This window comes from Schistocerca gregaria, chromosome 2 (assembly GCF_023897955.1).
Source record: "Schistocerca gregaria isolate iqSchGreg1 chromosome 2, iqSchGreg1.2, whole genome shotgun sequence".
Lineage (NCBI taxonomy): Eukaryota > Metazoa > Arthropoda > Insecta > Orthoptera > Acrididae > Schistocerca > Schistocerca gregaria.
The window spans coordinates 720,209,812-720,224,370 of NC_064921.1; the positions used below are offsets into that span (position 1 = coordinate 720,209,812).

A 14,559-nucleotide genomic window follows, 5' to 3' on the forward strand; every position below is an offset into this window, starting at 1 on the left:
TGATACCAAATGTGTGCCAACCATTCTTTCTCTGGACTGATAAATCTAGAAAATTTTTGGAACCATTTATCTCAATTTCACCAGTAAACTTGATTCATGCCAACTATTGAAAGTGGATAGTATGTTGTCATTTACTTCTTCATTCCCTTTTACTAACAACAGTGTGTCATCTACGTATCTGTAATAATATACAATTTTTTCTGCCCATAATTGGTTTTGTGTAAAGAATTTGTTCTCAAGATGGTTTATAAATATGCCCTCTAGTATACCAGATATTGATCTCCCCATACTAACACTGGGTTTTCTTTTTTTTTTTTTTTTTTTTTTGTTGGGAATAGACTGTACCGTTAAATTTAAAATAGTTAAATTCCAGAATTAGCTTCATTTACCCAATGAACTCCTCAATTTCCCTTTTCGAAAGCCTATTTTGCTCTAGTTAATTGCAATAGATTACTTGTATAGTTTCACCGAGCGAGGTGGCGCAGTGGTTAGCACACTGGACTCGCATTTGGGAGGACGACGGTTCAATCCCGCATCCGGCCATCCTGGTTTAGGTTTTCCGTGATTTCCCTAAATCGCTCCGGGCAAATGTCGGGATGGTTCCTTTCAAAGGGCATGAGACCGATGACCTCGCTGTCTGGTCTCCTCCCCCAAAAACCAACCAACCTGTATAGTTTTGTCAGTAGGTATGTTTGTATATAAGTTTACAATGTCTAGAGAGACCAATTTCATTTCATCCGATATTGGTGTATTTCTAATTTTCTTCACTAACTCAGTACTGTTTTTTATAGAGAATTGACTGTGGAATTTGTAGTTGGTTTTAAGAAACCGCAGACACTTTTTCGCTGCTTTCTACCACTGGACGTATTGGGTAACCAGATTTGTGTACTTTTATTTGTGGCCAAAGTGTGGTTATCAGTGGGTTCATAACCATTAGCATCTGTACTACTCTTGGTGATTTTATCTCACTACATGTTTTTAATTTCTCAAGTAGGTTTCTCTGTGCTTCCAACATTACATCCCTATTAATTTTTTCTATGTTATTGCCCTCAAAGAATTTCATAGTTTTAGCAATATATTCCTGAATGTGATTTTCACTCTGCAGCGGAGTGTGCGCTGATATGAAACTTCCTGGCAGATTAAAACTGTGTGGCCGACCGAGACTCGAACTCGGGACCTTTGCCTTTCGCGGGCAAGTGCTTTACCAACTGAGCTACCGAAGCACGACTCACGCCCGGTACTCACAGCTTTACTTCTGCCAGTATCCATCTCCTACCTTCCAAACTTTACAGAAGCTCTTCTGCGTATCTTGCAGAACTAGCACTCCTGAAAGAAAGGATACTGTGGAGACATGGCTTAGCCACAGCCTGGGGGATGTTTCCAGAATGAGATTTTCAATCTGCAGCGGAGTGTGCGCTGATATGAAACTTTCTGGCAGATTAAAACTGTGTGGCCGATCGAGACTCGAACTCGGGACCTTTGCCTTTCGCGGGCAAGTGCTCTACCAACTGAGCTACCGAAGCACGACTCACGCCCGGTACTCACAGCTTTACTTCTGCCAGTATCCGTCTCCTACCTTCCAAACTTTACAGAAGCTCTTCTGCGAACCTTGCAGAGCACTTGCCCGCGAAAGGCAAAGGTCCCGAGTTCGAGTCTCGGTCGGGCACACAGTTTTAATCTGCCAGGAAGTTTCAATATATTCCTCTTTGGTTACGATAACCGTAGTACCTCCTTTGTCTGCTTTTGTTAGTATGGCCCCACCTTCTATAAGTTTATTATTAATACTTCGAACGATCCTATTTTCACTAATTGAATTAGGAAAGGTTCATGTGTTTCATTCACAATAATGTTATTAATCGCTAGACAAATCCTATTCTGTTCCAATTTTGGTAACTTTAAGGAATTTACCGCATATTTTGTCAGAATTATTGTGTCTTTGATAGTTAGTAGATAGTTCTGAGGTAGTGAAGAAAATTAGAAATACACCAATAACGGATGAAATGAAATTGGTCTCTCTAGACATTGTAAACTTATATACAAACATACCTATTGACAAAACTATACAGGTAATCTATTGCAATTTATTAGAGCAAAATAAGCTTTCAAAAAGGGAAATTGAGGAGTTCATTGGGTTAATGAAGCTAATTATGGAATTTAACTATTTTAAATTTAATGGTACAGTCTTTCGTAAAAAAAAAAAAAAAAAAAAAAAAATGTAGACTACGCATCAAACCATCCTATTCAACATAAAAATGCGTTTTTTTAATTTCACCATTAATCGTGTTTTTGGCATTCAGTTGTGAAAAGAAGAACATGACAATGAAATAGCAACTATAAGATATATCGCTAAAGTGAATAACTACCCTAACACATTTGTCGATATGATACATAAGAATGTAGGGGGAAAAAAAGATGGTAATGAGATAAATACCTTGATACCAAAAGGAAGTACAAAATTTGTCACCTTGCCTTATTATGGGAAAATGAGCATGAGAATTGCATCGATTTTCAGAAAATACAAAGTGAAAGTAGCCTTTGGAACAACAAGTAATTTAGGATGTATCTTACAACATACTGTAGATGTAAAAAATGTACTTGATTCATCAGGGGGTTTATAAAATTGATTGTTCTGATTGTGGAGCATATTACATAGGTTAGACAGGGAGGAGACTGGAAACTAGGTTTAAGGAATCTGTTGCTCTAGAAAGAAAAGACGGAGCAGAGAAATCAAGTCTCGCTGCACGTTTATTGTCAACTAAACATAGATTGCCAATATTAACGTCAAATGTAAGGTTGCTACATAGAGGCGAGAAGGGTGGACTCCTCGATCTTCTTGAAGATGGAGATCTTTTGCCACCAAAGAAATGCTAAGTGTAACCTGATCAATGATCTGGTCATAATGAAAAATATCCATTTCTGGGAATTGTTTGAAAACTGGCTACTTGAAAGCAGTGAAAAATTCAACCCAGAGGGTCTCACAGATCAGTCGCAACCTCACGCCATTATGTAGCAGCCACTTGCATAAGATCTAAACGAGTACCACTCTCATAACACTATATTTACATAACTTATTGCATTAGAATAACACACAAACTCATCAGGGTAACTATTAGCAACAATTAATACATAAAACTGTCATTTTTCAAAATAAGTGTTCAAAAGATCACGCTTTATCATATTGTTCTTATTTCTCGGGCACTAAGTGCGACATATTGAAATGATGCTTACTAGTGCTCCAAGCGCCAGCAAAGTGCATTTTGTAAATAAAGTTCACGTTATATCTTTTGTCAAGTAACAACTAAATAAATTACAACAGGTCCCAACGCGACAAAATATGCAATACTTCCTATAACGTACTTTACGAAGCCATATCAGTTTTATAATTTAGTTTAGCCCATGAGGTGTAAACTGTCACTGTTATGTGCTATAGTAAATTTAAACAGCTAGCACATTACAGACATGAGAAAAAGTAAGAATTGTAATTTTACATAGTTTTACTCATAATAATTTCATGTTACTACTTTGTTACTATACAACATAAATATTACAAAAAATGCCGTCAAAACTGTAAACTTCAGGCGCAGCTCATAGAGTATGCCACACGCGAAACCGATGTGTACTGTGAAACCAGCGTATAATTTTACGACAGTAATGGTTGAACTGTGTAAGCATTCACTTGAGCACGAACAACTGCTACAATTCCACACTAGTATGTACTGTTAACATTAAAAGACAACGATGTGATGGACCTATAACTTTTGTAAATCACATTGTAATACATACTTTTGTATTTGTTTTAGCATTGTTATGACCTGACACAGGTCGATATCTGATCTGCGTTGTGACTATAAATGTCATATTAAAGCAACTTAATTCTACGATTGATTGCTGCTCTATCTAACCCAATATAACCACAGTTGTTGCGTGCACCCACCCCATGGAGGGCAACCTGAGGTATTAATTTACTTCATAAATTACACAGCAAACGTAAGACTTGCAAAATCATTTGTGAATGGACAGAAGGCTTATAGATGTTCATTGGTGCACCAAACTCCTCATGAAACTCTGCAGAATACTTGTTTGAGAGTAATTTCACCATATGAATGCCCGATAGTTTGATGGCAATTTCTGGCAACAGGTAGTCACAAAGATTTAGAATATTTGACGGCAATGTCCAAATTTGCATTGAGTGACATAATATCTGACACATGCGAATCTATTCACACTATTCTGAAGAAGGATTTCGTGAAGACAAGTATAGCACCTTGATTATGTAAAATGTTACAAGTGACAATGTTTTTATGTTTTTAGACAGTTTTTTGAAGTATGTATCTTCTGGTAATGACAGGAGTGGTCAGTGAGGTCTATTTTACTTTGTTTCTGAGTATGTGAGGATTTTTCAATTCCGTGCCTGATTTCTGTAAGCAACCTGTCATAAACTTCTGCACCAGAATATAAAGGCCCTATTACATGATGCGCCTAAACCGTATACCTATGCACCAACGCCCCAAGAGTGCATATCTATAACTACAGGCTGGTTCACGTAGACCTATTACACCATCCACGTGGAATATACCTGGCGCACATGTACAGTAGATGCTAATAATGCGCGAAACGCATGTAGAACTATCTGATCTCTTATAAAGTCGCTCGTTCTACAATGCGAAACACAAGGGGGACTGAGTGACATTGGAATATCATTTGTTCAAATCATTTATGGGAACTTAAGGTTCCTATTTAATAAGAAATTGTTTTTTATCATTATTTATTAAGTAATTGTTATTCTCTTATGTAGGTATGAATTACAGATTGTACAGTTAGTTTTAATGTATATGTATTTATACAGCATTTTTCACATGGAGGATCCACTTGTTTTTGGAGCTATTACCCTGGCGGTGACAGTAAATCTTCAGATTACGGCAGGACGACGACGAGAAAACAAATAGTCTGAGTGTGTTGAGTTCGACCCTGGCTGAAAAGAAAGGACAAAGGGAAGGGATTCTATTTGCTGCTAATGAAAGAACTGAGGCTCAAAGATGCGCAGGAATTTCGAAACTTCTTGAGGATGGACATTGCATGTTTCGAGAAGCTGCTGTGTGTGATAGAAGATGAAAATAACAAGTTTGACCCAGTCATGAGGGAGGCTGTCTCACATTCTCGAAAGTAAGAATTAAATCATATGTTCCTACGTTTTTTGAACATACCAGCCCTGATCACTGATAAAACACCAGTGTATGCCCTGTTATGTTGAAGGCTGGTTGTAGCTATACGTGTCCTGGTAACTGGGGAATCCTTTACGAGTCATGCTTTTTAGCCACAGAATAGCACAGCCCACCATTTCAGAAGTTGTCATGGGTGTATGCGCCACAATTTGCAACACTTTAAAGGACCAATACTTAAAGGCATCCTTGTGTTATTTCTAAGTTTGGAAAACTAAATGCAATGTGCTACTCAGTTTTGCAGTCCTCGCCTGTCACACTGGACGAAACTGCACGGACTTTCTCACCATCCCTACCTATTCCTCTTTTCTGGCATGCTGAAATAAAGCAAGAGATGCAATCAAATCAAAGATGAATGTTTGTAAGCTAAGGCATTATGATACAAATCGAAAATCACAGTGTAATATTATATCCATATTGCTCAGAAAGAAACGATTGCCAACGTACTGTATTATGATAAAGTGGGTACACACATACACTTTTCCTTGCTGTATGCCTGAATTTAGATGCATAACGCCTCTTTGCTCCATTTCATTTCTATAATGCGAAGTAATCAAAAGAAAAAATGCTTTCACAAACAGCTAGTATAAAAGAAAGCCTACTGGCAAAAAAAGTTTTTTTCCTGCATTTATGAAAACCTACTTACTGAAAAAAATGTGAAAATCCCCAACATGAAAATCTGAAATAAACTAGCCACCATACAGTAAGCAAATAACTAGCAGAAAGCACTGCCGTACCCCCTTCTGTACATGCACGAGTTATTGCTACATAGTGTGCATGCACAGATTGACAGCAGTTTAGAACTACTGTCTACTCTGGTGCACGGATAATGTGTCTGGTAATAACTGTAGTTTTATCTGTTCTACCGGTAGGTGGCTGTCATGCTAGACCAATACCGTTTGCAGTGGATCATCATGTAATACCCGCTTTAAGCTCCATTCTAAACTCTAGATAGGGGCTCATAGTCAGTGTAAAAATTTTTACTTTCAGCATTGTGCTAGTGATTGTACAATTAACATTCAATTTACTCTTGCTGTGAACCATATATTCCATTATGCAGTACATGGATTGACCTTACACAATATTGTTACTCTACTCTTCTGTAGGGTAAATAGTTTTTATTTTATGTATACTGGCAAAAGAGATTATGGTAAAGGACCATACTGATTGAGGAATACCTTATGCTAGTCAACATAATGGGAGGGGTACCTAAGCATAAAGCAGGCAGAACTAAGAAATTTGGTTAAGCCTGCAACTTTTTTAAAATTACAGTTTCTGTGTTTGGCTTTTTATAACTGCTCTTTTCTCTTGTCTTCCCTAATAAAGAATTGTATGTGGCTGTCATCTTATCTTGACCACTGTAATCATTGGTCTTAACATACCACAAACATTAGTACTCTTATATCCATATGTATCATAAAAATGTGTGTGTGTGTGTGTGTGTGTGTGTGTGTTTGGGGTGTGGCTATTGTTACATATTTTACTTTATTATTTTTTTCCATTTTAAATCATTTTAGTAGACACATAACATCTGTTTCTTTTTCTATTGTTTTGCCTCTCTTTTCAAGCACTCTTCCTTATGAAAGTGCTACCTGATTTAATCGTGAAAGGAATTAATTTTATGTTAAATGTTGCACCTTATTTTCCATTGTTTTGCAGTTGATATTTATTTGTGACTTTCATTACATAGCTGTCTAAATTCTGTGATATGGTGGTATCTGTTGACATTCATCTTACATCTGATGTCATTAATTGTCAGTTCTGAAAATTCATAAGACTTTTAGGTAGTAAGAGTATCTCTATACTGCAGGGTACTGTATGTTTACTCATGATATGTTTGAGGGGAATTTCAGATGGTTTCCAATCATTAGTGCCAATAAATAGAATAATGCATTGCTGTAATTACATCTCATGTTAAGTAGTGATCTACTCTTTGTAGGTTGTATGGCAGAAAGACTGAAGTTCAAACTTTTGGAGCGTGAACAGTGTGTTGATATCATTGCCGGTCCCGACAGTTACCGTGATCTTCCAAGGTTATTGGCAGTTACTGATACTGGACAAGCTGCAGTGAATGTGCTGCTGTCATTAGATGAAACATATGCAGATATAATGCCAGTTCGCCTTAATCAAGATGCAGTAACAGCTTTTGTGTAAGTCATTATAACTGCCTTATTATATTTTAAAGCATGATATTGAAAGGTAATTTATTCCCAGAAGTGAGAAAAGTTTTGATTATATCTCATATACTGCTCAGAATCAGAGCAAAACTTAAAATCCTATCTTCATTAGCTAATAATAAAAAGCAACATCATCCTAAAACCTTGTAGGTTGCTTTGAAAACTGTAGTACCTCACTAGACATGGTCCTACTGGAGGCTATATGTATGTTCTTACGTTATTCCGACCTTTGAATTGACTTACCCATCTATTTACAGAGAGCGCTACAGCCTAACATGGCACTTAAATCACAGTGCAGCTAGGTATTCTTGATATACATAAAGCATCACCAGAGATAAAGAAAGTGATGACTGAGGGGCAGGGGAAGAAACACTTAGGACCAGTCAGAAATTGAATCATGAACCTTTTAATTGTCCATAATCATGCATTGGTTGATTCACACTGTAAGAAGCTGTGATGTTCGAGTAGATGTACCACAGATCATGATAAATCATTTAAGACTTGACATAAAATGACAACAAATACAAGGTGTGTTCTATAAGTAATGGGACCAAATTCATAAAAAAATCATTTATTGAATAAATTCATACAAATAATCAAAAAATAGCACCCTCTTGCGCCAATACATTTCTGGATGCGGTGTTTCCATGCCTGGAAGGCATCCTGGAATGCCTTTTCCGGAATGTCCTTTAGAGCTGATGTAACATGCACCTGGGTGCTTTCAATCATGCCCCACTGTTTTCCTTTCATGACTCCTTTCAACAGAGGAAACAAAAAAAAGTCAGCAGGAGACAGATCAGAACTGTAGGGAGGCTGGGGAACCAATGGGGTCTTGGTCCTGGACAGGAAGTCATTGACAATGAAGGCACTTTGACTCGGAGCGTTGTTGTGATGTACTTTCCACATGCCCTTGATGTCGCTTCAGCAGTGCGAGATCCTCCTTTTCAGTCTTTTGAGCACTTCCAAGTAGAAAGCTGAGTTCACTGTAGTCCTGGTAGGTACGAATTCATGGTGGACAATGCCTCTGTCATCAAAGAAGACAATGAACGTGGTTTTGATTCTGGACTTGCTCATGCATGCCGTCTTGGACGGGGCGACGATGGGGTGTCCCACTCTGAACTCTGCCTTTTTGTCTCAGGGTCATACTCAAAAATGCACGACTTATCACCAGTGATAACTGAGTTTAAAAAATGAGGATCATTTTCACACATTTGCAACATTTCTCGGCACGGAAGCACTTGCAAGTGCTTGTGTTCGTCGGTCAACACTTTTGGGACGAGTTTGGCACGCGCTTTTCTATGTTTATATCTTCAGTCACAATGTGGAAAACGGTTGCTTTTTGTCATGTTTAGAGTTTGTACTATCAGTTGAAGGCTCAGCTGTCTGTCAGAGTTCAAACAACTGCGCTCACATGTCGCATTTTCATTGATTCGTGCGGTTGATGGCCGTCCACTAAAAGGTTTGTCGGTGATACCCTCTCGGCCCTCCCTGAACGACTTGTGCCATCAGAAAACTTGTGATTTGGAGAAGCAATCATTCCCAAAGGCATGCTGAAGTAATGGAAACATTTCGGTGGCACACTTCTCAAGTTTAACGCAAAATCTGATACCGTATCGTTGCCATGTTACATAAACTCAAAACGAGGTTGACGGAAATGCACGTCCTGACTCTCTGGCAGCTCGCAGCCAAATGAGACAAAGAGCACTTGAGGCTAACACCCTCATCCACTTAACCCAGCTGGTTACAACATGCTGTGTGTACCGCTGTGTCAGAAAAAAGTTGGTTGCGTTACTTATGGAACCCACTCTGTAACATACATTGTAAAATTTAAAATTTTCATGGCAAATTAAATGTTTGAAGAGATTTTGGAATTGCAGCCAGTCGTCATAAACTTCAGACTATGATATTTCAGCTTGACACCTGACTGTCATCTTCAGGTGAGCCATCAAAGACTGATAAAGATGTTCTCTGTGCCACCTTATAAAGCACACTGATAGTATTCCCATGCATGCATCAGAGTCATGGTGATAGAAGGACCGCACCGCCCAGTGGCAGCACCCTTGCTAGTGGAACTGCAAGGATCAGCTGTCCTTGGCATTGCCACTCGCGCAGTCATCGGAGTATTCTGGCGTCTTCGCCTGGAGCAAACCTCACAGTTGGGATTCCACTCATTAGCTGCTGTCATGGTTCATTAGATTTTCTGCAATGCATATTTCATCAGATTCTTTTATAATGGACTCCCAAAAAGGGGTTATTGTGGCCAAAGTGGCCAAAATTAATCTTTTGTCATACTCCATTGAATGTCCATTGGAGCAGTGTTCTGCAGTTGCAGACTTGCTGGGTTGTAGAAGGTGAGTACGGCATTCATGTTTTGTCAATGTTCTTCCACTGTGCATGTTGTTGGTCCTATATAGGCTATACCATACTGCTAAGGTATTTTGTAAATTCCTGCCTTCTGCAATAACAAGTTATCCTTCACTGATCCAAGCCGTTCCAAAATCTTAGGCGGTGGGCAGAAAATCACATCCATCTGAAAATTACTAAGGATTCATATTATTTTGAAGGAAATATTGCCAAAAAAGGGATGAAAAGCTAGGGGTTTTGCTGGCATGTTCTCCTCGTTATCTCTTCCTGGTTCTTGGTTTTAATTTCTGTTAATTTTGCGGGGTCAAGTATCCATTGTCACTGACCACTGTTCTTAAATGTGCAAGCTCTTTGGGTAAACTATCTATGTCTAATACTGTATGAAGCCTGTGTACAAGGGTTTTAAACACATTCATGATTTGGGGCGGGTGATCACAGCTTGAAAAATGCAAGTACAAATCAGCGTGAGTATGCTTACAGTAGACAGAATATCCCAGAGAGCCATCACTCTACCATTTAACCAACATATCCAGGAATGGGAGACAACCATCTTTCTCTAATTCCATACTAAATTGACTGTTCTCATGAATGCAGTCAAGATTATGTTAAAAACTCCATTAACTTATCTTCTCTGTGGGGTCACACAATGAAAGTATTATCCACATACCTCCAAAAACAGTTGATTTAAGAACCACTGATTCAGGTGCTCTTTCCTCAAAATCCTCCATACAACAATTAGTCACCAGGGGAGACAAGAGGCTGCACGTGGTGACGCCGTCAGTCTGTTCAAAATATTCTGATGAAACATAAAATAGGTTGAGGGAAGAGCATGCTGAAATGAAGCAGTGATGATCAACTGAAACTACGAGGTGCATTCAAGTTCTAAGGCCTCCGATTTTTTTTCTCCGGACTGGAAAGAGATAGAAACATGCGCATTGTTTTAAAATGAGGCTGCGTTCATTGTCAATACGTCCCAGAGATGGCAGCACCATACGGCAGATGGAATTTTACTGCCAGCGGCTGGAATGAAAACTGTTTTAAATACTTAAAATGGCGACGTTTTCCTTACTTGAACAGTGTGCAATCATTCGCTTTCTGAATTTGCGTGGTGTGAAACCAATTGAAATTCATCGACAGTTGAAGGACACATGTGGTGATGGAGTTATGAATGTGTCGAAACTGCGTTTGTGGGTGCGACAGTTTAATGAAGGCAGAACATCGTGTGACAACAAACTGAAACAACCTTGGGCTCGCACAAGCCGGTCTGACGACATGATCGAGAAAGTGGAGAGAAATGTTTTGGGGGATCGCCGAATGACTGTTGAACAGATCGCCTCCAGAGTTGGCATTTCTGTGGGTTCTGTGCACACAATCCTGCATGACAACCTGAAAATGTGAAGAGTGTCATCCAGATGGGTGCCACGAATGCTGACGGACGACCACATGGCTGCCCGTGTGGCATGTTGCCAAGCAATGTTGACGCGCAACGACAGCATGAATGGGACTTTCTTTTTGTCGGTTGTGTCAATTGATGAGACAACGATGCCATTTTTCAATCCAGAAACAAAGCACCAGTCAGCTCAATGGAAGCACACAGATTCACCGCCACCAAAAAAATTTCAGGTAACCACCAGTGCTGAAAAAATGACGGTGTCCATGTTCTGGGACAGCGAGGGTGTAATCCTTACCCATTGTGTTCCAAAGGGCACTACGGTAACAGGTGCATCCTATGAAAATGTTTTGAAGAACAAATTTCTTCCTGCACTGCAACAAATTGTTAGAACTTCATATTTGTATGAATTGACTGATTCCAGTTGTTACTTGCATTCTGTCCTCAGTTATATGTTGAATGTATTCCAGTCTCCGTCTTCTCCTGGTTTTACCCTCTGCAGCTCCCCTGTAGTATCATGGAAGTAATTCTCTGATGTCTAAACATATATTCTATCATACTCTTCCTTCTTCTTGTTAGTGTATTCCACACGTTCTTTTCTTCTGCCATACTGCAGAGTGTCTGCTCATCCCTTATTTTATCAGTACACCTAAATTTTGATATCTTTCTATAACACCGAATTTCAGATGCTTTGATTTTCTTCTTTTCCTTTTTTCCCATCACTCCAGGATTCATCACCATACAGCACTGTGCTCCTAACATACGTTCTCAGAAATTTCTTCTGCAAATTAAGCCCTCTCTAATTGCTATTCTCTTTCCTGGTACTCCTCATTACTATCAACTTTCTATGGTTTATTCTCAATCTGAATTCTGCACTCATACTGTTCATTCCATCAACAGGTCCTATAATTCTTCTTTGTTCCACGTAAGATAGTAATGTCATTAGCGAATCTTATCATAGATATCCTTTCACTCTGAATTTTAACACTATACTTGAGCCTTTCCTTTATTTGTGTCATTCCTTCTTCAATTTATAGATCGAGCAGTGCGGATGAAAGACTGTACCCTTTTCTTTCACCACTTTTAACCTGATCTCTTCGTTCTTGGTTTTCCATTCTTATTGTTCCCTCTTGGTTCTCATTCAGATTGTAAATTTCCATCTTTTCCAATAGCTTACTGGTACTCCTATATTTTTTTTTCAGAATTTGGAACATCTTGCACAATCTTAGATTACTGAGTCCTTTTTCTAGGTCAACAAATCATTTGAGCATGCTTTGTTTTTCCTTAAGTCATGCTTCCATTATCAGTCTTAACTTCAGATCTTCCTCTTTAATACCTATACTTTTCTGAAAACCAAACCAATTGTCATCTAAAAGATTCTCAGTTCTCTTTACCATTCTTGTGCATATTATTGTGGTATATTGGTTACCACATCCGCCCAAGGTTCTAGAAATTGCAAAGGCTACCTAACTCTTCTGCCTTATTTGAATGCAAGTCTTTTAAATTATGTTAAACTCTATCCCCTAAGTCTTCCTTATGTATGCGCATTTCTTCTTATGCCACGTCATCAGAATAGTTCTCCCTCTCATAGGGATCTTCAGTGTGCACTTCCTATGTATCCACTCTCTCCTCTGTGTTTAACAGTGGAATTCGCTTTGCACTTTAATCTTGACACACTTGATTTGAATTTTAATGAATGTTGTATGATTTTTCTGTATGCTGAAGCAGTCCTTCAGCTAACATTTCTTTTTGGATATCTACATGTTTTCTCATTGACTCCCCTCCACTTCGAGCTTATTTCATTCCTAAATGACTTACATTGCTATATTCCTGCCTTTCCCTGAACTTACTTCCTTCTTTCATCAGTCAGTGGAAGTATTTCTTCTGTTACCCAAGGTTTCTTTGCAGTTACAATCCTTGTACCTATGTTTACCTATCCAACTTCTGTGATTGCCCATTTTATAGCTGTCCATTCCTCTTCAGCTGAGAATCATGTTGTGGTATTCATTATCACAGCATCTACAGTTTTATAGAACTTCAAATGTAGCTCATCATTCTTTCGCACTATAATATCCCATTTCTTTCAACTTTAATTCTTCCAAATGATTCTTTTAAACTTCAGTCTAATCTTAATCACTGCTATATTGTGATCCGAGTCTGTACCTGCTCCTGGGTACACCTGGAAACCAGCTGCGTGTTTGCTATTGGGGTTTACATTGATTCTACATGAGGTGTGAAATGCAGTCCTAAAATGGCCCTGATGTAAATCCCATGTTGGGTGACTAGCCTCTCATGTAATTTAATAATTAAATTAATTGATCGATGTTCCCAATTAAATATTGTGTTAGGAAATGTGTTAAGTGTGACTCTTTAACAGGTAAATGCCATCCTAAAAATTTAAAATTACATTAAATGTAACACCAAATTAATCATGAATTTGTACAAGGAACAATCATGTATACTAAAGTAAACCGAACATGTAAATAGTCTTCACTTGATAGAGGTGTTGGCAAGACACTGCATAGAATCTTGTGATCTACTCTACTATGGCAGGGGGCGGAAAGAGAACAGATGAAATGTATAATATTGATAAACAAGTGGGTAATTGGATGCAGTACCATGATATTAGCTAAGTAGGCTAAGTGGTTCTATGGTTGCCACTGCTGAGAAACCTCCATTTGAATTTTGGGCGGCTGAAAAATCAATTGAAACCCTACAGGCCGGAGCTGCATAGATTACTAAAAGTACAGCACCAGGCAGCATGCTGGTGATGGCTGCTACCCATTATTGGCTCCACTACTTGGAGATGGGTTCCTCGTTGGAGACCGATTGAAGATTGAACACCAAGAAACTAAGTGTCTGTCCGGATGGCCTGACAAGTGAAACTGCAAATGAAATTACTCTGCAGCAAGGGCACCAAATTGAATGACTGATTCCTATGCCTGCCAGGAGCCACCTGCTCAAATTCTCTTCTGCCCTGCACCCAGAGAGCAACTGCTCTTGGCTCAGCTAGAACACAGTCAGTCATTGCCAATAGACAAAACCTTCACCAAATATGGCCATACAACAAATTTGTCCAGACTCTTGATACCGTACTCCGTCAGCCTAGGCGACAGTACCATTCCTTCCTGCCACCTCCCTATGGTGACTACAAATGTGTGCTGACACAACTGTCAAGCAGCCTATCACAGCTTCCACCAGGACTTTACACGGGAAGCTTTCTGGCAAAGGGTGCCTACACAGTATGATATTGGGGTACTAAGTGTGGTGCAGTTCTGTCGGCTATCCCATGGAGCTCAGCGACCATTTCTCCAAAACGTTCTAAATAGTATCACAGCTGTAGCACAGAGTTGGCACATTCTTGCCTCAAAAAAGAGGCTTTTGTGAAAAAACTGCCCCAGCCATTGTA

At 39.0% G+C, this 14,559-nt stretch overlaps 1 protein-coding gene across 2 annotated transcripts in view; it reads left to right on the forward strand.

Moving 5' to 3' along the window:
• Positions 1–14,559, forward strand: part of LOC126334850 (CDK5RAP1-like protein) — a 107,477-nt gene that overhangs the window by 23,182 nt on the left and 69,736 nt on the right. For both annotated transcript variants that reach the window (XR_007564779.1, XM_049997518.1), the window contains exon 3: positions 7,159–7,369. Coding sequence is in view for 1 of the 2 variants with exons in the window: in XM_049997518.1 (XP_049853475.1) it covers positions 7,159–7,369 (211 nt within the window). In the remaining variant the exon portion in view is untranslated. The remainder of the gene's footprint in view (positions 1–7,158; positions 7,370–14,559) is intronic.